The 22,236-nt window shown below is 41.2% G+C and overlaps 1 protein-coding gene across 3 annotated transcripts in view; it reads right to left on the bottom strand.

Moving 5' to 3' along the window:
- Positions 1 to 541: 541 nt before the first annotated feature.
- Positions 542 to 22,236, bottom strand: part of LOC143018078 (proline-, glutamic acid- and leucine-rich protein 1-like) — a 61,089-nt gene continuing 39,394 nt past the window's right edge. For 2 of the 3 annotated variants that reach the window (XM_076173174.1, XM_076173177.1), the window contains 8 exons: positions 21,635 to 21,905; positions 18,321 to 18,527; positions 16,067 to 16,270; positions 15,835 to 15,955; positions 6,899 to 7,125; positions 5,824 to 5,883; positions 4,867 to 4,977; positions 543 to 755 (listed from right to left, as the gene is read on the bottom strand). In XM_076173174.1, the coding sequence (XP_076029289.1) occupies positions 684 to 755; positions 4,867 to 4,977; positions 5,824 to 5,883; positions 6,899 to 7,125; positions 15,835 to 15,955; positions 16,067 to 16,270; positions 18,321 to 18,527; positions 21,635 to 21,905 (1,273 nt within the window). In that variant the 3' untranslated portion in view covers positions 543 to 683. Of the gene's footprint in view, positions 756 to 4,866; positions 4,978 to 5,823; positions 5,884 to 6,898; positions 7,126 to 15,834; positions 15,956 to 16,066; positions 16,271 to 18,320; positions 18,528 to 21,634; positions 21,906 to 22,236 lie in introns of all 3 variants that reach the window. The other variant, XM_076173175.1, reaches the window with a different exon arrangement.

Below are 22,236 nucleotides of genomic sequence, written 5' to 3'. Positions count from 1 at the left end.
GTTCTCCTCCTCACCTCCTCATTTCTCACTCTATCTAGCCTAGTAACCCCCACCATACTTCTCAGACACCTCATCTCAAACACATTCAAACTCCTTCTCTCTTCTTCTCTTTTCTTTTCATATCCTCTTGTTTTTCTCTTGTCCCATTTCAATAAATCATCTCTATCTAAAACTTCCATTCCTTTCATAATTCTGTAAATAGTCAGTAGATTTCCTCTTTCTCTTCCTTGTTCCAGGGTTGCTAGTTCCAATTTGGACAATCTTTGTTTGTATGTCAATTTGGAGAGTGTTGGTGCCATCTTTGTTGCTGCTCTTTGTATTCTTTCTAATTCTTTGTTATTCTTTTTAGTACTTAGTACATAGTGTCGCAGCATACTCCAATCTTGGTCTTATCAGTGACTAATATTTCCTTTACCATTTCCTCATCCAAGTAGTCAAAAGGGGGGAAAAAGCCCTTGGTATATGTATGTATGTATTCCAATCACTTGTGATCATCTTTCTACAATTGATCATTTGGTATCTATTCTATAGGGAAAGGAAACTGTTTTTTTGTTTGTTTTTGTTTAAATTTTAAAATACTGTTAACAATAAGGAGTACAGAAAACATTCTCATAGAATTATTATTTTTTGTCTTTAACAAGATCAGTAAGGTTGTATCTACAATACCTCTATTTTCACAGTTATCAGTCTGAATCAGGATCTGGATCTGCATCAACAAATGAAGCCAACATATCATCCACACTGATTCCAGAGTGCTGAAAGTAAAACAATCATTACATTGAATAAAAAACAGTTTATCAAATTTACATTTGCTTATAAGGATAGAGGGTACTCTACATAGTCTGCTAATGTATTCAATGAAAGGGACAAAAATAGTTTTGAGAAAATAATTATGTATTGTGCTGTATTTTCTCATGAACAATTCACCAGTGCTTCAACAAAGAATAGGCCTGCTCATAGTTGTAAACTTCCTACATGCAATCGCCACAGAACACCTCAACTATCATTGCCTTAACAGACAGCAACACAACATCTCTTCTATTAGTGATTTGTGCTCCAACCTTGTGGACCAAGTGGAATTTTAGTAGCTGCTTCCAGTTTTTTGAGAGCTATGGGTTTCCTGCAAGACACCTGGGGCAACAGACTGAATGATTAACAATATGCAGTTAAGGATTTATATTCACAAGATCCTGCCTCTTTCTCCAGCTACCTTGAGCAAAAGTAGTTTATAAGCTATTTAAGGAGGAGTTAATACATTTGTATGGAAAGATGTACAGTATTTCTTGACATCTAGATTTTTTTTTTCTTTTTTTTTTCAGCTTATTTGAACTCGTAGCTTTCTATCATCCAAGATCATGATATTTTTTTCTTCTCTCAAGCTATTCTACCTACCTTGAAATTGCTTACAAATTTAAATTGGGTGGTACAGGAGATGAATGTAAGGGTTATGGGCAGGGGATTGCAGATGGTTAGAGATACTGGAGGAAAATGGGAGGTGAACCAATTGTTTGCTGATAACACTGTACTTGTGGCGGAGACAGAGGAGGGTCTATGCAAGTTAGTGATGGAGTTTGGGAATGTATATCCTGATAGGAAGAAGTTGAAAGTAAATGTGAAAGCATGGTCATGAGATGTACTCGGGGAGAGTGTGGCAGAAAGTTGGAAGTAAGTCTTAGAGGAGAAAGGCTAAAGGCAGAGGATACTTTTGAGTATTCAGGAATAAATGAAGTAGTTAATGGAGGAAAGTGGGGTGGACGTAACTTGTACACTGAGGGAAGCAAGTAAATGTCTTGGGAGATTAAAAAGTCTCATGAGAAATAGGTGCCTAGGAATGGAGGCAAAGAGAAGATTATGTGAAGGGATGATTGTGCCTACGACACTTAATGAGGCAAAGACTTGGTATTTATGAGAGGAGGAAAGGAGAAGTTTAAATCTGTTTGAGATGAAGTGTCTGAGATGTATGGTTATGGAGGGGATTACAAGGTTGGATAGAACAAGAAATGAGGTGAGGAAGAGAACAGGAATAGAGAGGAAGCTAGCACATGGAAAGAGTGAGAGGAAAGATTAGCAAAATGAGTGTGGAAAGCAGAGGTGGATGTAGTGAACTTAGGGGATGACCAAAAATGAGATGGATGGATAGGGTGAAAGGGGCTTTGAGCAAGAGGAGAATGTCTGTTGAACAGGGAAGGGAGAAGGCAGGGGGTAGGTGTGTGGTGAATGAATGTGTACAGATTATATTTTCATGCAGCCCTATCTTCTTTTTTCGAATGTAGGGACAAGGAGAGAGGGTCGACATGCAATGAAGCAGCCCTGCTTTGGATGTGCTGTCTTGCTGCATTATTTCTGACCTGTGCAGCAGTCTGGAGACAGGAATGGCCCTTCATCCACAAGGAATTAAGATGAGAGGGAAACAATTGGTGGTGGATGGGTGAAGAATAGGTGGGAGTGGGTGCATGCCTTGGCTGGCTACCTCCCCTATAAGAGGTAAGAAGCCCTTGGTATACAGGCAGATGGATTACCTTATCCAGGTCAGGCTGCAATGGCCTGTATTGGAGTATGGAGTATGGAGTATGAATGGTAAAGATGAAATACCAGGTCATACTAGTATTTGTGTTCCTCCTCATTTGGCTAGAGGAATGGGGTGAAGGCAAATAAAATGTACAGTACAGTGAGACCTCTCATTAGCGGACGTTAATTAGCTGTGTTTTTAGTGTTTTTGGTGCTGTTCTTTAGTGCGTGCAATCACTCTGCCACCAAAAAACCACTCCAAATTAACGGATTATTCACATGAACAGACACCGTTACCCCCCTTTTAGTCCGTTAATGAGAGGTAGTACTGTACTTCATAAGTGGCGATGTGGACAGGTACCCAGTTCTGGGGTGGCTGCATGTTATTGAGCAGTATAAAGTTGCAGTAGCATGCAGTCAATACTTTAGGGACTGTATGGGGTGCCTGTATGGACCAGAACCTCACATAATTTTGTCTATGGTAGAAGAAATCTCTAATCATAGAGAAATGATGCTACCTTGTATAGCAACTGTCCCTCCATTATGCTGTCACACCCCCTCTTAATACTGTCCTGTACCACTTCTTTGAGTATATATTTCCATTTTTGCTTTCCCCAGTGGTAGGGGGAAAAAGAATACTGACACTGAGTTACAAACTTGGGCCATAAAGGTGGTTAAAATGGGACAGTGCGGGACTAGGCATCTTACTCTCTGTGCCCCCAAAGGGGCCATTCCTGTGAAAAGTCAAGGCATAAGAGGATTTGGGAGGAGTTTTCCAACCAGAACCCTAGGGTTCTGGATCTTTTAATGTGCGTGGGTGTGGTAAAGACGAGAGCAAAAGGGAAGAGATAGCCAGAATGTTTGTGAGAAGGAAGACTGTGTTTGGCAGTACAGTGGGGGAGGGTGTCTGGAGTGAGGAGAGGAAGAAGGCATGTAAGTGAGTGGTGGAGTGGAAGGTTTCTTCGAGGTTAATGCGGATGAAAGTGAGACTGGAGAGTTGTGGATGCAAGTGCATCAAGGCCTGGTAGTGAGAAGAGTGTAGAGGAAAGGGAGGCTTTTTGGATAGATTTAAATGAATGTGTAGAGAGTTTTCGGAGGAATGTCAATGTAGTGGTATTGGGAGATCTCAATGCTAGAGTAAGGGATGAACCAATAGATGTTGTTGGGAAGTGTGGAGTGCCTGGTAAAAAATCATTGTGGAGAGTTAATGGTGGAGATACATCTAGATAGAGAGTTGATGATAGCTAACACAGTGTTTAGGAAGAAAGTCAAGCATAAGTACATATGGGAGAGGGTGGTTGAGGCATTAATGGACTATGTAGTGGTATCTAGGTAAGGAGGAAAAAGTTCTTGGTACACACACACACACATATATATATATATATAGACCCCCCAATGCAGTTGGATTCAAAATGTTGGAGATCTTCCCAGTCCAGGACAAGACTATAACATTGGAATGTCAGGTTTATTAGTGTTTTACGTTGGTGGAACATAATCAAGATAATTAAGGATACAACTTGCACATTAAGAAGGGTTGTTAGAGGTTAGTTTGTGTTGTCATCTAAGATCTTTCAGTGCACACCACTTGTGATGGGTTCAGAGCCCTTAAATGCCTTAGTGCCGCCCCAGGGCAAAGTTCTCGGTGATGCCCCCCTCCCCCCCATCATCACTTCCCATCTCCACCATCCCTTACAGTCTGTTTTAGCTATTGGCTTGTGAAATAATTAAATGAATTTTAAAAATTCCATTTAATGTCCCTATTGCAGAAAGGATAAGGGGAAAATATTTCATATTCTCTTAATTCTAATGCAAAATTCATATATTACGGTAAAATATTCAGGGCTTCTTTGACCTTTTTTTATTATAATTATTTTGTCAGCCTTGTGGGCTGCATGTCTAAACTAGAATTCCTGCCCCCCAAATGTGCAGGCCCAGGGCATATTCCCCCCCATGTGAGGGCCCTGGATGGGTTAATGAGGGTTTGTCTTTTCACACTGAGGGAGTCTGCAAGGAATGTCCATTAGGGAAGACAGAGTAAGTTGAGGATGTATGTTGGGGAATGTGGCTGTGTGAGAGGTGTGGCCAGGTAACTTCACACCACTGTGTCCATGCATATCTATGTCTGGGGAGATGATGGGTATAGGGAGAGGGGGTAAATTTTGGTCATGAGGATCTTGAGACTGTGCCATAACCACCAATTCTAGATGTTTGTGGGGGACAATGGAATGCCTACAAGATATGAATCTGATGAAGACCAAGTGTGTATTAGGAAGTTAAATGATAGATTTATTCTCAATGGGAATAGAGGATTTTGAATTTTACAATAAAACTTGATCCCAAGCACAATGCTTTCCTTACCTTTACTTTCTTACCACTCTGATTCCCTTCTTCATTTTTACACTTCCTTTTCCCCCCATCTTCACATTGTTCAAGTGTTAAAACTGATTCAACTTCTCCCTCACCAGACTTCTGAAACAATGAAAGAAAAATTTCAACCATGCAGTAGATTGACCTCTTAGTTGCTAGTTGAATAACAGCTTGACATGACTATACCCTATGCACTGAGATCTGGCCGTTAGGGCGGAGCACTGGGAGTTCCCCTGTGGTGCCACATATAATTATTTTATAATTTTATTTTATTATATAATTCTATTTTATAATTTTATAATGTTGCCTCATACGATTATATTATAATTTTTTGTCACACACCACCACTGAGATAAAAATCAAAGCAATGTTTTCTATACAAAGGTTTCGTTTCTTTAAGTGAAGATATGGCATATGTGCATGCGAGAGCGACGTTGCCACTACATCTAATCTCTGGCCCCGCCCCCCTCACACTGCATTCAGAAAACATTGCATCCACACGCACGTTCTCGCCATGGATGCCCATATGTGGCAACACCGGGAAATCTCCTAGCCACGCCTTATCGGTCATTTCTCCTTGCATTGACTATAGTATACATTATTGTCTGACAAATCTTATTTCTACTGTCTGAATCTTGTGCTTGCAAATGTTCCTGTATAAGATCAATCAATCCATTACCCAGGGTCTCTTTGGCACAAGACAATCTTGGAAATATCAGAGCTGGACATGTTACCACCGGACAGGAGCTGTGTTACTGAAAAATCTGGGGTGCATTTCCGTCAATGCATATTACATACATACATACATACATATATATATATATACATGTATATAATGCATATATTTGTACATATATATATATATATTTTCAGTATCACATTACCTGTCCAGCAGCAACACACCCAGCTCTGGGAAATAAACACAACCTAAAACTATGTTATATCTACCTCTTGAATTTTCAGGGTGGCATCTTTTGTGGTAATATGGTACAGACTTTCCTCTTCTTTCTGCACAAAAATAAATAAATAAATAAACAAATAAATAATACATAAATATAACAATGGCTCCCCCCCTTGCAAGGGAGGTAGCCAAAGTCAAAGGCATATTCACTCCCACCCATTTCATTCCCATGTACTACACTCCCATTCACCACCCCTCCATCCCTCTTTTATTGGCTCCTCCTGGATGATGGGTCATCCCTGTATCTTGCCCACTGCCCTGGATCAGAAACAATGCAGCAAGACACAGCACATCCATAGTAAGGCCACTTCATTTAATCAGTGACTCCTCTCCATCTCCTCATGCAGAGAGAAGACAGGGAGAAATTCCTTTGGGGTGCGTCAAAATATCATTCACACATACTCCCTCAACCCCCGCCCATCCCCTGCCTGCTCCCTTCCATGCATCACAGCATCATCCATACATATCCATTCTCCACCCACCCCTATCTTCTGCCATCTTCCTTCCTTCCTGAACAGACATTCCCCTCTTTCCAAATGCCCCTTTTGCCCCATCTATCCATCTCATCCTTGGTCACCCCCTCATGTTCACTCCTTCCAAACCTTTTATTCTTTCTTCACTCATTCTTTCTGTGTCCAAAACATCCCAATTCTCTTTCATCAACCCTATTTCCCCCTTTCCACCTCTGCTCTCCTCCTCATTTCTCATTCTATCTAGCCTAGTAACCATTATCATACTTCTCATGCACTTCATCTCAAACACATTTAAACTCTTCCTCTCTTATACTCCATGTTTCTGTCCCATTCAGTGCTGTCAACACAATCACCCCTTCATACAATCTCCTATTAGCATCCATTCCCAAATGTCTATTTCTCATTACACTTTTTAATTCCCAAAGGCATTTACTTCTCTCAATCTACATTCTACTTCCACCTCCACTCCTCCCTTTCCCACCACATTTGTCCCCAAGTATCTAAAGACATGGAAGGAGGGGAATGAGGAGATATTCTCTTTATATAGGATTTAAATATATGTATGAACAAAATGAAACATCAACTTTACCCTGTCACCATCTTCTTCACTGCTAGCATTTTCCTCTTCCTCACTTTGTTCCTTCTCTTGTTCTTTCCTTAGTTCTTGCTCTTCAGTATGTCTTTCATCCAGTTTACAGGAATCTTGCCCATGAAGCTCATCTTCCATTTTTTCAAGAGCATGTTCAGGTTCCCCCTTTCCTAAATCAAATGTATTCTCGTCACTGGATTCCAAGTTCTCCACATCACTCTCTTCCTCTGAAAATTAATTGAAAAATATAATAAATGGAAGAGGCATGTGTCATATACATGGTCCCCAGGGCATCTGTCATCTGACTCCCAACCCCAAATCAGTGACACCTACATGGACCAAAGTCACACACCATTCTTTACTACCACTATGACCCATAAATGTGGAAACTATGGTTACTAGCAATGGAAGACAACAACTCACCCTGCTTCATTTGCCTACTGAAACCTTTTTGATTGTTTTAATTTTTAAATTTCCACATTTTTTAAATAGAACCTTGCATCAAAACAAATCTATCACAGATTCAGCCTGTAACAAACATACTCCCTAATTAGAAGTCACAGAATTCTTTACACTACATTGTTCTACTCTCACAGTTTCTTGAAAGCAATGTAAAATCCTTTCCATGAGTGACATATGGATAATCCAGTGGCTGTTACCAGTTTCCTGAATATCATAGTCTCTACAATAGATTACTCAATCCACTGACACTGGTCTCTCTTGTAGAAGAGCCATGACCTTCAGGAAACCAGCAACAGCCAGCCAGCAAGGAAAAGGAGAAGGAGAGAGAGAGAGAGAGAGAGAGAGAGAGAGAGAGAGAGAGAGAGAGAGAGAGGAGAGAGAGAGAGAGAGGAAAGGTAAGAAAGTATAACAGGAAAAGAAAATACAGATGAAACACAGAAAAGGGGAAAAAGAAAACAAATAGAACCAAGTGTATAATTTCTTAATTTCAATATCAGTATCTATACATCAGACTTCTTCCTCATAAGGTAGCCAGCCAAGGCATACACCCACCCCCACCCACCTCACTCTCATAGTTCATACATTTGCTTTCCTTTCATCTTAGTTCCTTGTGGATGATGGGACATCCCTGTCTACTGCCAACTGCTAAGTCATAGCCAATGAAGCAAGACAGAGCATATCAAGAGCAGCCACTTCATTTACAGTGACTATCTCTCCTTGTCCCCTTAAGCAAAATCTTTTTGGGCCATGTCAACTATTCTAGGTACCCACTAATGTGAGTAAAAGTAAGGTGATGGGATGTACAAGGGGAGAGGATGGCAGCATACTGGAAGTGAGTATCAAGGGAAAGAGACTGGAGGAAGTGGATAGTTTACTTGGGAAAAGATGTGATAGGAAAGAAGTAGAGGTGGAGGTAGAATGTAAATTGAGAGAAGCAAGTAAATGCCTTGGTGGATTAAAAAGTGTAATGAGAAATAGGCATTTGGGAATGGATGCTAAGAGGAGATTGTATGAAGGGGTGATTGTGTTGACAGCACTACATTGGGCAGATACAGAGAGCATAGGAGAGGAAGAGATGTAGAGTTTAAATGTATTTGAGATGAAATGTCTGAGAAGTATAGTAGGGGTTACTAGGTTGGATAGTGAGAAATGAGGAGGTGAGGAGGAGATCAGGGGTGAAAAGGGAGTTGGGAGATAGGGTTGATGAAAGAGTATTGGAATGGATTGGACACATGAAAAGAATGAGCGAAGAAAGATTAGTAAAAGAAGTGTGGAAGGCAGAGGTGGGGGCAGTGAACATGAGGGGGCAACCAAGGTTGAGATGGATGGATGGGGTAAAAGGGGCATTCAGAAAGGGAGGAATGTCTATTGAGGAAGGAAGGGAGAAGACAGAAGATAGGTTTGAGTGGAGAATGGTTGTGTATGGATGATGCCATGATGCATGGAAGGGGTGGGGAGTATGTGTGAATAATTTTTTGACACAACCCAAAGGGATTTCTCCTAGTTTTCTCTTTTTCTGTATAAGGGGATGGAGGGGGGATCACCAATTAAATGAAGCCTCCTTGCTGTGGCCTGTGAATGTGCTGTGTCCTGCTGCATTGGTTCTGACCCTGGGCAGTGGGCAAGATGAAGAGATAACTCATCATCCCGGAGAAGCCAGGAAAAGGGGAAGGGAGAGATGGTGAATGGAAGAGGAATATGTGGAGATGAAATGGGTGGGAGTGGACTTATGCCTTTGACTTTGGCTACCTCTTTTGTAAGGGGGAAAAAGTCTTTGGTATATGTATGTATAACTATTCTATACTCACACCTATCCTTTGTCTTCTCCATTCCATGTTCAACTGATATTCCTCTTTTATTCAAGGCTCCCTTCACCCCAAGCATCCATATCCTTCTTGATCTTCCCCTCAGAAGCACTCCATCCACCTTCACCCTTTTGCTCATCTTTATGCCCAAACCATCTCAATATTCTATAATTAGCTCAATCTGCCAGCTCCCTTTCTACCTCCACCCTCTTCCTAACCTCATTTCTCCCTATCCATCCTCATTACTGAAACATCTGAAACACTTCAACTCATAGATAAATTCTTCCTTTCTGCCTCCTTTAAATTCCAAGTTTGCCACATACAGTGTCATTATCGTCCCTTCATATCTTCCCTTTGCATCCATTTCCAGATACCTATTTCTCACGACTTTTCATTTCTCCAAGACATTTACTTACTTCCCTCATTCTACAATTTACCTCCACCTTGTCTCCTATATTACCTCTCTCCTTTAAGACTTGCTTCTAACTTACTCCCACCCTCTCCCCTTTTACACCTCATAGCCTTGATTTTTACTACATTTACATTCACTTTCCTCCTCTCACATACCTTCCCAAATTTCACTAACTACCTTTGACCCTCCTCTCACCCAACTACAACAACAGTGTCATCAGCAAACAACAACTGGCTCACCTCCCATTTCCCTCAACCATCTCCAATCCTCTGCCCATCACCCTCACATTTACCTCCTGTCAGGGATTGGAGATGGTTAAAGAAAATGGAGAAAAGTGGGAGATAAGCTAGCTGTTGTTTGCTGACAACACAGCGCTTGTAGCAGGATCAGACGAGGGATTGAGGAAGTTAGTGACAGAGTGTGGAAAGGTGTGTTAAAGAAGGAAGTTGAAGATAAATGTGGGTAAAAGGTGATGAGATAATCAAGGGGAGAAAGTGGCAGCAGACTGGAAGTATTAAGGGAGAGAGACTGGAGGAAGTGGATAGTTTTAGATACTTGGGTGCGAATGTGGCGGGAAAGGAAGAAGTGGTGGTGGAGGTAGAATGTAGATTGAGAGATCAAGTAAATGCCTTGGGGGATTAAAAAGTGTGATGAGAAATAGACATTTGGGAATGGATGCTAAGAGGAGATTCTATGAAGAGGTGATTGTCCTGACAGCATTGTACGAGGCAGAAACATGGAACATAAGAGAGAAAATGTTTGAATGTGTTTGAGATGAGGTGCCTGAGAAGTATATAGGGGTTACTAGGCTAGAGTGAGAAATGAGGTGAGGAGGAGAATGCGGGTGGAAAGGGAATTGGGAGATAGGGTTGATGAGAGTATTGGGATGGTTTGGACACAGGGAAAGAATGAGTGAAGAAAGATTAGTAAAAGAGGTGTGGAAGGCAGAGGTGGAAGGAGTGAACATGAGGGGTTGACCTAGGATGAGATGGATGGGGGTAAAAGGGGCATTGGGAAAGAAGGGAATGTCTGTTGAGGAAGGACAGGAGAGGACAGAAGATAGGGGTGAATGGAGAATGGTGTATGGATGATGCTGTGATGCATGAGGTGGAGTGGGTGGGGGATGGGGAGTGAGGGAGTATGTGTGAGAAATAAATAGATGCAGCCAAAAGGGATTTTTCCCTGTCTTCCATTTCTACAAGAAGGGACATAGAGGGGGATCACCGATTTAATTAGGTGTCCTTGCTGTGTATGTGCTGTGTCTTGTGACAATGCTTCTGACCCAGGGCAGTGGGCAAGATGTAGGAATGACTGTCATCCAGGAGGTGCCAAAATATGAGGGAGGGAAGAGGGTGGAGGGGAGTGGAATATGTTAGGGATGGAATAGCTGGGAGTGGTTTTCATGCTTTTGTTTTTTGGCTATCTCCCTTATATGGGGGAAAAAGCCTTTGGTATATATATGTACCACCCCATACATGCACACAGTGAACAGCCATAGAGCCATGGTAACATAACTCAGCCTTGTTGTACCCCACCTTCACCTCAAACCACTCACATCGTTTCCCAACCCTAACACAAGTTCTAATGCTCATGTAAAAATTTTTGACTGTCTTTAACTCGTCCTGTATGCAATTAGGTCTCAAAAGACCCCTTTTAAAACCGAATATCTGGCCATCCTGGTCAATCTTACCGATTTTGCCTAAACTTGCTTAAATGCCTTATACTACCCACCCGCGGGTCCCCATAAAATAGTAAGGTCCAACTCATCTTGGTTTGGCCACAATAATCCTTCGAAGTTGTAAATGTGGCGGTCGCCGACAATTGCGGTGGAGGGGAGGACTGGGAGGACAGGGTGTGGGGGATGCGTTTTTGGCGTTGGGTATGCGAGTTCATTTAGTATTATAAGTTATTGGCACTATATTATGATTATGACAGTGGAAACACTATGGAAACACTTTGTATGGCTTATAAATACTTCAATCTTATCATACAATAATGCAGGAAGCAGTAGGAAACACCATAATATTGGATATACGCACGAACGCATCACTTACGCACAATACTAAAACTACGCTTATCGGTCTTTCCTAAACTTATTATTATTGTGGCGAAAGAGCATGAATGAATGTTGCATAGTGTGCCTGGATGGTTGGTATGGACATGACGTGATTTGTAACGTGTGAGTGATGTGTTTCCGGGAAAACTTATATGTTTCCGCTTATAATCAGGGTGCTAATTATTCAATTGAAAATCTGATAATACTGTGAGAATCCTCATAAAATTCTTCTAATATAAATGCATTTACCTTTGAATGTTGACTCACAAAGTTGTGAGTTATTGACTGATAAAGAGAAGGCAAGTTGAAATTTTCTTTGTAGACAATTTATTCGGTGTTCAAAACTCGATATATATATATTGTTGTTTTTCATGATTTTTTTGTTTGTTATGTTACTACAACTAATAACGAAGCCAGTGATATAATATCCATAAGGATGAGTGCAGTCTTCGGTAGTAAAAAATAATGGATAATGAAAACACTGGAGCGGAAACAATTGAGCTTAGCCAATCACTAATTTCAATAAAGCCTGACCAATGACATCTCTTGTTTATCTGCAATTACAACCTTTTGCTGCTAATTCATATTAGTCATGGCAACAAAAATGGATAGAGTGGACGTTGCCCTCCAAGGTGAGAAGAGGGAAACTCGCCTTCTCCCAGACATGGAACTGGAGTTCCATTTCTCTGTAAGTATTTACTTCATTACCTAGTTAAAAATAAACAATATATTATGCTGTATATATCACTGTTGTTCTTTTTTTTACGATTCTAATGTTTTATCATTCTTTTTTATAGCTTGGGAATACCGTTGTAGGTATAAACTTTCAACAAGCTATGTGTAGGGATTCCACCCCACCACTCCCGGACGTACTTCGGCAATGGGGGGCAGGCAGGAGAAGCCGTACCCCACCACCACCACCACCACCAATAATTTTGTAAAAATATATATATATATATATATATATATATATATATACAGACGCTCCTCAACTTACGTTTTAGTTACGTTCCGAACGGCCGAACGTAAGTTGAAAATGAACGTAAGTTGTTACTGTACCATACATCCGTAAATTCTATTACCGTATCTTATAAAACACCCCTAAATCATTAATTATACACATAACATTGTAAAATGATAACATTAATTTCAAATAAATTAAATTCAAGCAACATAAATTGAGATGGTGGAGGAGGAGGAGGGGGAGCATGAGGAGGGGGAGGAGGAGGAGGCAAGGCACGTTTGTGCCATGTAAACAATGGACGCAGCGTCATGCGTATCGTTTGAACTACGGAGAGCGCGCTAAACTAAAAAATTCACTCAAATTGTTTTTGTTTTTTTTACAATTTCTTTTTACAGTCAGTTGAAACGTTAAATCGAAAAAACGTAAAATGAATGAACATAAGTAGAGGAGCGTCTGTATATATATATATATATATATATATATATGATATGTTGTTTTATTTACCTTTCCCATTCATCATGAAAATATGAGAGATAGTGTGTGTGTGTGTGTACGGATATGATTAGACGGCACTTTTAACACTTTTTTGGGAGTGCGATAGGGTGCGTAACGTACCCTTCGAAAGCGAGGCTCACACTGACTGTGCTTGCCTGAGCAGCAGGCTACAGAGCCAGAGGTGGGGGGGAGGGATAGGTCTACAACACTACCAATTTTCACATCACAGGGATATCAATTACAGCGCATTTGTGGTATGTCCGTGAACATCGTGTCACTCCGGTGGCTTATCGGTCTTCCCCGGTAAAGCCACTCCGGTGGCTTATCAGACTTTATGTGTTAACAGCATTCCCTTTATCCTATATATCTGCAGTACCTCTTACAGGCTGGATGACCGCATTGTGAACAGCTGCCCAGGATGTAACACTTCACCCCATACCATGCAACACATAATGGAAGACTGCATTATACACAGTCATGCAAGCAAACAACACAACATACACTCTATAAAGGATTAGTGGGAAAACCCAGTTTTGGCTGTGGCATTCCTTGGGGAGACGGGACTGCTCGGACAGACAGTCTAGGGAACGACAACAACAACAACAACAACAGTGCCTTCCTGTCTAACCTGTCATAAACCTCTAAATCTATAAATGCCCCAAAAACATCCTTTACTTTTACCTAAAACTTCTCACAAATCTACCTTACCACAAAAATTTAATCCACACACCCTCTACCTTTCCTAAACCCACACAGTTTCTCACTAACCACTTCCTCTTTTCCTCTCAGTTAACACCTTCCCATATGCTTTTCCAACTGTGCTCAACAAGATAACTCTAAAACTACTACATTTACCTTTAAACCTCCTTATTTTTCTGTAAATCATAACTATACATGCACTCCTCTAGTCCTCTTGTTCATTCCCCTCCTTTCTGCACATGTAAAACAACTTTAATAGTCAATCCACTATCACAGTTCCTCCCTTTGTCAGACACTTCTCATGACACCCATTCAAGCAAGTGTCTTACCAGCTTTCATAATCTTTAAAGCTTTTTTTTACATCATATGTGCACCTTTTATCTTTTCCTCATTGCCTGACTCACCTCCCTCACTCTTTACTTTCTTCCATAACATCTTTTTTTTTAAATTCATAATAGGAGATAGGGTTGATTAAAGATTATTGGAATGGTTTGGATACATAGAAAGAACGAGTGAAAAAAGATTAGTAAAAGAAGTTTGGAAGGCAGAGATGGATAGAGTGAACATGAGAGGGTGACCAAGGATGAGACTGATTGATGGGGTGAAAGGTGCATTAGGAAAGAGGGGGATGTCTGTTGAGGAAGGAAGGGAGAAGACAGGGGTGAGTGGAGAATGGTTGTGTATGGATGATGCTGTGATGCATGGGAGTGGGTGGGGGATGGAGGGGGGGTAGGGAGTATGAGTGAATGACACTCTGACACAGCCCAAAGGGATTTCCCCCCCATCTCTTTCTGCATGAGGGGATGGAAAGGGGGATTGTTGATTAAATGAAGTAGCCTTTCTGTGAATGTGCTGTGTCTTGCTGCATTGCTTCTGATCCAGGGCAGTGGGTGAGATGCAGGGATGACCCGTCATCCAGGAGGAGCCAAGAAAAGAGGGAGGGGTGTTGAATGGGAGTGAAGTATGTGGGGATGAAATGGGTGGGAGTGGATTTATGCCTTTTGACTTTGAGGTGGAATGGGTGGGGGGATGGGGGGTGAGGTAGTATGTGAGAGCAAATTTTGACACAGCCCGAAGGGATTTCTCCCCGTCTTCTCCTTTATGCATGGGGGGATGGAGAGGGGGGGGGGTCGCCGATTTAATGAAGCGGCCTTGCTGTGGATGTGCTGTGTCTTGCGACACTGCTTCTGACTCAGGGCAGTGGACAAGGTGCAGGGATGACCCGTCATCCAGGAGGTGCTAAGATGAGAGGGAGGGTGGAGGGGTGTGGAGTGTATTGAGGGATGGAATGGGTGGGAATGATTTTATGCCTTTTCCTTTTTGGCTACCTCCCTTGTAAGGGGGAAAAAGCCTTGGTAAATGTATGTATGTATGTGACTTTGGCTACCTCCATTGTAAGGGGGGAAAAGCCTTGGCATATGTATAATTTTGTCATACTTCTACACCATTTTACATCTGCTCTCCTCTTTGCCTCCCTCATCTTATGTTTTGTTTCTCCTTGTATCTCTTATAGGTTTCCCTTGCAACCAATCCCCATGTGCTCCCATTTTCTCTTCTACTATTGCTTTCACCTCTTCATCCCACCATTCACTACCCTTCCTCCTATTCCCTCCCTCCCCATTCCACATACCACCTCTGTACATTTTTTTTACTTCCCCCTTAAAACATATGAATTCTTCTACTCCTACCTCCCTTCTCTCTCTCCCCACCTCCCATAACCCTCTCAGCTTTTGGTATTCTTTTTTTTTTTTTTCTCATTCAATTCAGCATCTCTCTACATCCCACCTTTTTCATCCTTTATTTTTTCTTCATTATCAATTTCCATTCTCCCAAGAAATTACCTGACACTCCTCACCCAACATGAGTGTCCAGAGTTCTTTCTATCCTTTTGGACACCACTACATAGTATATTCACACCCTATCAATCCTTCCCTCCACCACCCTTTCCCATGTATACTTACACTTGGCTTTCTTCTTAAACACAGCTTACTCTCATCAATATGAGGATCATAAGACATATTCAAAATATGCTGTCTGGCTTACCAGTTCCATTAATATCCTTTGTCTCTTTATGTTTTTGAACAAGGTTTTCATAAACAGACACCTGTGGGTTTGCCATGATGAAGCTCATTTTGGAAAGACCATCATGACAGACTTTCTGCACCTGAAATAACATTTCAACTAAAGTCAAAACCATAATATCATTACCACTATAAAGCATTATATCCATACCATAAAAATAAATACACAAACATATAATCCTCAATTTCTTTACCTCAGGACTGTGATCTTTGACCCCTACATGAAGGACATATGAAACTGCTGTGAAGGGAGGAGGGCAATAAGGCTGTGGATTGCAGACCAATGCACAAAGTAGCTGACAGAGGGCTGTACGGACAGTGGCACGATTATATGGAGCTGGAGCAGCTTCACCTTGAATGATGTAACTGCTTAGCGATAGAACTGCAGACTGCAATTCCTGGAGGATAAAAGATCATATTTACTATCAGTGAAAAGAGTGAGAGAGCATGAGGAATGAAAGGAAGAAAAATAGAGAGAGAGAGAGAGAGAGAGAGAGAGAGAGGTTTGCAAACTGTTATAGGAAGACCTTTATAAGGTTTATGAATGGAACCTGGAATGGAAAATTAATTAAAAAATATATATATATAATCAAAAGGGATACAAAAAAGGCAAAGGCAAAGAAGAAAAAGGTCTTGAGATCTTAATCAGGGATAATCTATTGCCAGCTCATATGAAGAAAATAACAGGAGAAACCTGTAATATACATTTCACTACATGGAAGAGGATATCAATTTATCTGTATACCAAGAGCTCTTTCCCCCTTATCAGTCAAAGGCACATACCTACCCCCACCCACCCAACCCCAATCCCCATCCTAGCTCCTCATGGATGATGGATCATCCTTGTATCCCATAAACTGTCCTGGGTTAAAAGCAAAGCAGCGACACAGCAAGGCCACTTCACTTAATTGGCGACACCCCCTCTATGTTCCCTCGTGCAGAAAAATAGAGAAAATGGGAAGAAATCCTTTCAGGCTGCATCAAAATATCATTCACACGTCATCTCCTATCCCCCATCCCCTGCCCCTCCCTTCCTTGCATAACAGAGTCACCTATACATAGTCACTCTCCACTCATTCCTATCTCCTGCCTTCTCCCTTCCTTCCTCAAGACAGTCCCCTCTCCCTCAATGCCCCTTCACCTCATCTATCCATCTCACCCTCAGTCATCTCTTAAAGTTCACTCCCTCCATCTCTGCCTTCCATATCTTTTACTAATTTTTCATCACTCATTCTTTCCATGTGTTCAAACCATCCCAATAATCTTTCATCAGCCCTATCTGCCATCTCTTTTTCCACTCCCACTCTCCTCACCTCCTTGTTTCTCACTCTATCCAACCTAGTAAACCCTACCATACCTCTCAGGCATTTCTTCTCAAACACATTTAAATTTTCCTCTCTGCCTCTTTTAAATTACAAGTCTCTGGCTCATACAATGCCATTGGCACAATCACCCCTTTATACAATCTCCTCATTGCATCCATTCCCAGCTGCCTATTTCTCATGACACTTTTAAATCCCCCAAGGCATTACTTGTTTCTCTCAATCTACAACTTACCTCCACTCCTCCCTTTCTTGCCACATGCACAACCTCAAATATCAACTTCCTCCAGCCTCTCTCCTTTTAAACTTACTTCTGACTAACTGCCATCCTCTATCCTTGTACATTTCATCACTTTGCTTTTACCCACAATTAACTTCAACTTTCTCCTCTTGCATACCTTCCCAAACTCTGTCACTAACTTCCTTATTCCTTCCTCTGACCTTGCCATAAGCACAGTGTAGTCAGCAAACAACAACTGGCCCCTCTCCCACTTTTCTCCATTTTCTTCAACCATCTCCAGTCCCCTACCATTACCCTTGCTTTTACCTCCTGCAACACCCCATCCATGTATATATTGAACAGCCATGGTGACATGACACATGCCTGAGGCAGTCCTACCTTTATCTCAAACCACTCTCTTCATTTCTCATTCTAACACAAGCTCTATTACTCTTATCAAAATTCTTGATTACTCTTATCAAAATTCTTGATTACTCTTAACAGTTTTCCCTAATCCCATATATGTGTATTCCTATCTACCCTGTCATAAGCCTTTTCCAAATCCATTAAAAAAAAAAAAAAAAAAATCTAATCCACGTAACCCTTACCTTTCCAATACCCACACTGTTCCTCAACAGTTACTCCCTTTGTTCCTCTCCTAATCCTCTCAATTAAAACTCTCCCAAAAGCATTCTGATCTACACTCGACAAATTGATACCTCTGAAAATACTTCACTCACATTTGTCCCCTTTGCCCTATAAAGCTGAATTATACAAAAGTTCCTACAGTCCTCTGGCATTCTACCCTCCCTGAAAATCAACCTACAGTGTCCACACTATTCCCATTCTAACCGAATTTTATCTTATTTTATTTTTAACATAGCAACATACAACCCATTAACTTACCACCACTTGTTTGTAGTGCAAAACATGAAGTGAATATAAGAAAAGGTGATGTGTAGCTGAAAGGGCAGCCTGACACATACCGAGGTCCTCTTCACTTACACCCTTGCTGTTGACACTTCTGGTATCTTCATTCACAGTCACTGCATAGCCTTTTTTCTTGCTCTTCTTCTTCTGCAGATTTATGGTAGCTAACCCAGCACCTTTAACCTGAAACATTGTATATCTTTTCATAAACACTGCAATAAGGAATCCCAATTTTTTTTTTAAGTCTGCTTTTTTCAAAAATTAATAAAGAAGTAAGATGCATCTTGAATGAAATCCCCATTACTTTTATCTTACAAGTTCACTTATTTGCATAGGAGGTAAAGTAAATATATGTATACCAAAGGCTTTTTCCCCCATACAAGGGAGGTAGTCGAAGTCAAAAGGCATAATTCCATTCCCACCCATTTCATCCCCATCCACTCCACTCCCATTCACCATCCCTCCCTCCTTTCTTGGCTCCTCCTGGATGACGAGTCATCCCTGCATCTTGCCCATTGCCCTGGGTCAGAAACAATGTAGCAAGACACAGCACATCCATGGCAGAAAAAGAGAAGATGGAGAAAACCCTTCAGGTTGCATCAAAATAATATCATTCACACATAACCACTCCCAAACCCATCACATCCCCTATCCACTCCCTTCCATGCATCACAGCATCATCAATACAGAACCATTCTCCACTCACCCCTATCTTGTCTTCTCCCTTCCTTCCTTGACAGACATACCCCTTTCTCACTGCCCCTTTTACACCATCTATCCATCTCATCTTCAGTTGCCCCCTCCTGTTCACTCCATTCACCTCTGCCTCCCACATTTCTTTTACTAATCTTTCTTCACTCATTCTTTCCATGTGTCCAGATCATCCCAATACTCTTTCATAAACCCTATCTTCCAACTCCTTTTCCACCCCTGCTCTCCTCACCTCCTTGTTTCTAACTCTATCCAGCCTAGTAATCCCTACCATACTTCTCAGACATTTAATTTCAAACACATTTAAACTCTTCCTCTCTTATGTTCCATGTTTCTGCCCCATACAGTGCTGCCAGCACAATCACCCCTTCATTTAATTTCCTTTTAGCATCCATTTCCAAATGTCTATTTCTCATAACAAGTTTTAATCCCTTGAGGCTTTTACATGCTTCTCTCAATCTACATTCTACCTCCACCTCCACTCCTCCCTTTCCCACCACATTCACACCCAAGCATCTAAAGTTGTCCACTTCATTCAGTCTCTCTCCCTCAACCTTTTCAATACAAGTCAAATTCTAGTGGGCAGCATCACCTGCCTGATGTACAATGATGCATCACAATACTAGCATTATAAAATATAAAGTTACAGCAGTATTACTCATTCTCTTTCACTCTGAATATTAATAACAACAGAAAATATGGTCAGGCCACTTCACTAAATATGGGATCACTCAACTAAAACTACATACATACATATACCAAGGCTTTTTCCCCCTTACAAGGGAGGTAGCCAAAAAGAAAAAGGCATAAAAACATTCCCACCCATTCCATTCCTAAATACACTCCACTCCCCTCCAACCTCCCTCCCATCTTAGCACCTACAACTAAAAAAAAATATAATCAAGACATTGATGCCAGCATTCTCATACACCCACTCGTGCTTCACAATGCCTACTTAAGTGTCATCGTATGGAAGGGGTTAATAGTCACTTCCAATTTGCTGCCATACTCTCCCTTTTTACATCTCATCACCTTATTTTTACCCATATTCATTTATTTTCAACTTCCTCCTCTTGCATACCTTCCCACACTCTATCACTAGCTTCCTTAATCCCTCCTCTGATCCTACTACCAGCGCACTGTTGTCAGCAAACAGCAACTGACTTATCTCCCATTTTTCTCAATTTTCTTTAACCATTTCCAGTGCCCTGCCCATTACCTTTGCAGTTACCTCCTGCATCACCCAATCCATGCAAACATTGAACAGCCATGGCGACATGACACATTCCAGGTGAAGTACCACCTTTACCTCCACCATTCTATTTCTAGTTCTAACACAGGCTTTACTACTCTCATAAAGACTCTTGAATGCTCTTAACAGCTTTCCTCCTATCCCATATATCTGCAATACCTTCCACAGTAACTTCCTATCTACCCTGTCATAAATTTATTCCAAATCCAAAGGCCCAAAAAACATCCTTAACCTTGGCTAAAGCTTTCTCACGTATCTGCCTTACCACAAAAATCTGATCCACGCTAAACACACACTGTTCCTCACCAATTACTCCCTCTATTCCTCTCAATCAAAACCCTCCCATAAGCATTCCCAACTACATTCAACAAACTGATCCCTCTGAGACTACTACACTCATATGTCCCCTTTTCCTCTGTAAAGCAGAACTACACAGGCACTCCTCCAGTCCTCTAGCATTCTACCCTCTTTTAGACATTAAATAACCTCACCAGCCAATCCTCCATCACTGTACCTCCCTTTTTTTTTTTAGACAGCTTAACATCCATCTGACCCAGGTGCCTTGCCTACTCTCATCATTTTAATAACTACTTTCACCTAATCTTTTCTTACTTCTCCCCCATTTTCATCATTATCACTGTTATTTTCTTAGCGCCTCCCACTGCAAGCATCTTTCCCTCCTCCACATTTAGCATACATACATACATATACCAAGGCTTTTTCCCCCTTTCAAGGGAGGTAGCCAAAAAGGGAAAGGCACAAAAACACTCCCACCCATTTCATCCCTTAATACACTCCACACCCCTCCCACCCTCCCTCTCATCTGAGCACCTCCTGGATGACGGGTCATCCCTGCACCTTGCCCACTGCCCTGGGTCAGAAGCAGTGTTGCAAGACACATTTAGCAACTCCCAAAAATACTCTGCCCATCTTCCTCCTACTGCCACCTCTTCAATTATCATCTCTCCATCTACACCTTTTACCTTTTCTTTTCTATTTGATTTGCTTCCCCTTCCTCTCTTAACCTCTTCAATACGAGTCAAACATTCACATGCACATCATGCTGCCTGATGTACAATGATGCATCATAATACATGCATTACAAAATATAGTTACTGTTGTTATACTCATTCTCTTTCACCATGAATAAGTATAACATCACAGAAAACGTTATCAAGTCTGTTCACAGAATATGAGGGTCACTTAGCTACAACAAAATAAATATAATCAGGAAATCAACACTGGCATCCTTGTACACCCAACTTGTGGCACATGATGAATACATGTTTGAATCATTACTGAGGTAACTCCAAACATCCTATCTTACCTGAAGTTTGATTGGGTCCTTAATTGGCAAGATATCTCTTTTCAAATGATGAAGAAGACCATCTGAAGTCCCATGACGTCCTTTAGATATCTGCAGCAAAACACATAATACCCTGTATGCTAGCACTTTTGTCTTCAAGCCTTTCTGAGGCCTTTCACTACTGTTCGTTTGGTGAGAGGTTTTAATTCCCTTGGTTAAAGTACAAGTGTCGAGAGTGGTAATGAGAATCTTCATAAGAATACCCCAGTACAGGTCTATGCATTCACCTATACTGGAAATAAAACAAAATGGTATTTAGTGGTATTTGCTTAAAATGGAGGATTATGTAAACAGTGCACTTTAGCAACACACCAGGTAAAAGGTGAATGAGACACTTCCTTATAGTATATGCGTATTTACCTAGTTGAATTATAAAGGAAAGGGAGCTATGCTCATAGTGACCTGTCTTTGTATCTTGCAGTATCTAGTTTGTTCTCAAATTCTTGCATGGTGTTTGCACACACTATTGTTTCATCCAATTTATTCCAGACATCCACCACTCTGTGTGGAAAGCTTTTTTTTTCAGATCTCTTCTATAACTATCCTTTTTGAGTTTCTTTTCA

This window comes from Oratosquilla oratoria, chromosome 34 (assembly GCF_046742065.1).
Source record: "Oratosquilla oratoria isolate Oo_2021 chromosome 34, ASM4674206v1, whole genome shotgun sequence".
Lineage (NCBI taxonomy): Eukaryota > Metazoa > Arthropoda > Malacostraca > Stomatopoda > Squillidae > Oratosquilla > Oratosquilla oratoria.
This window is presented reverse-complemented; position numbering and strand designations above follow the sequence as displayed.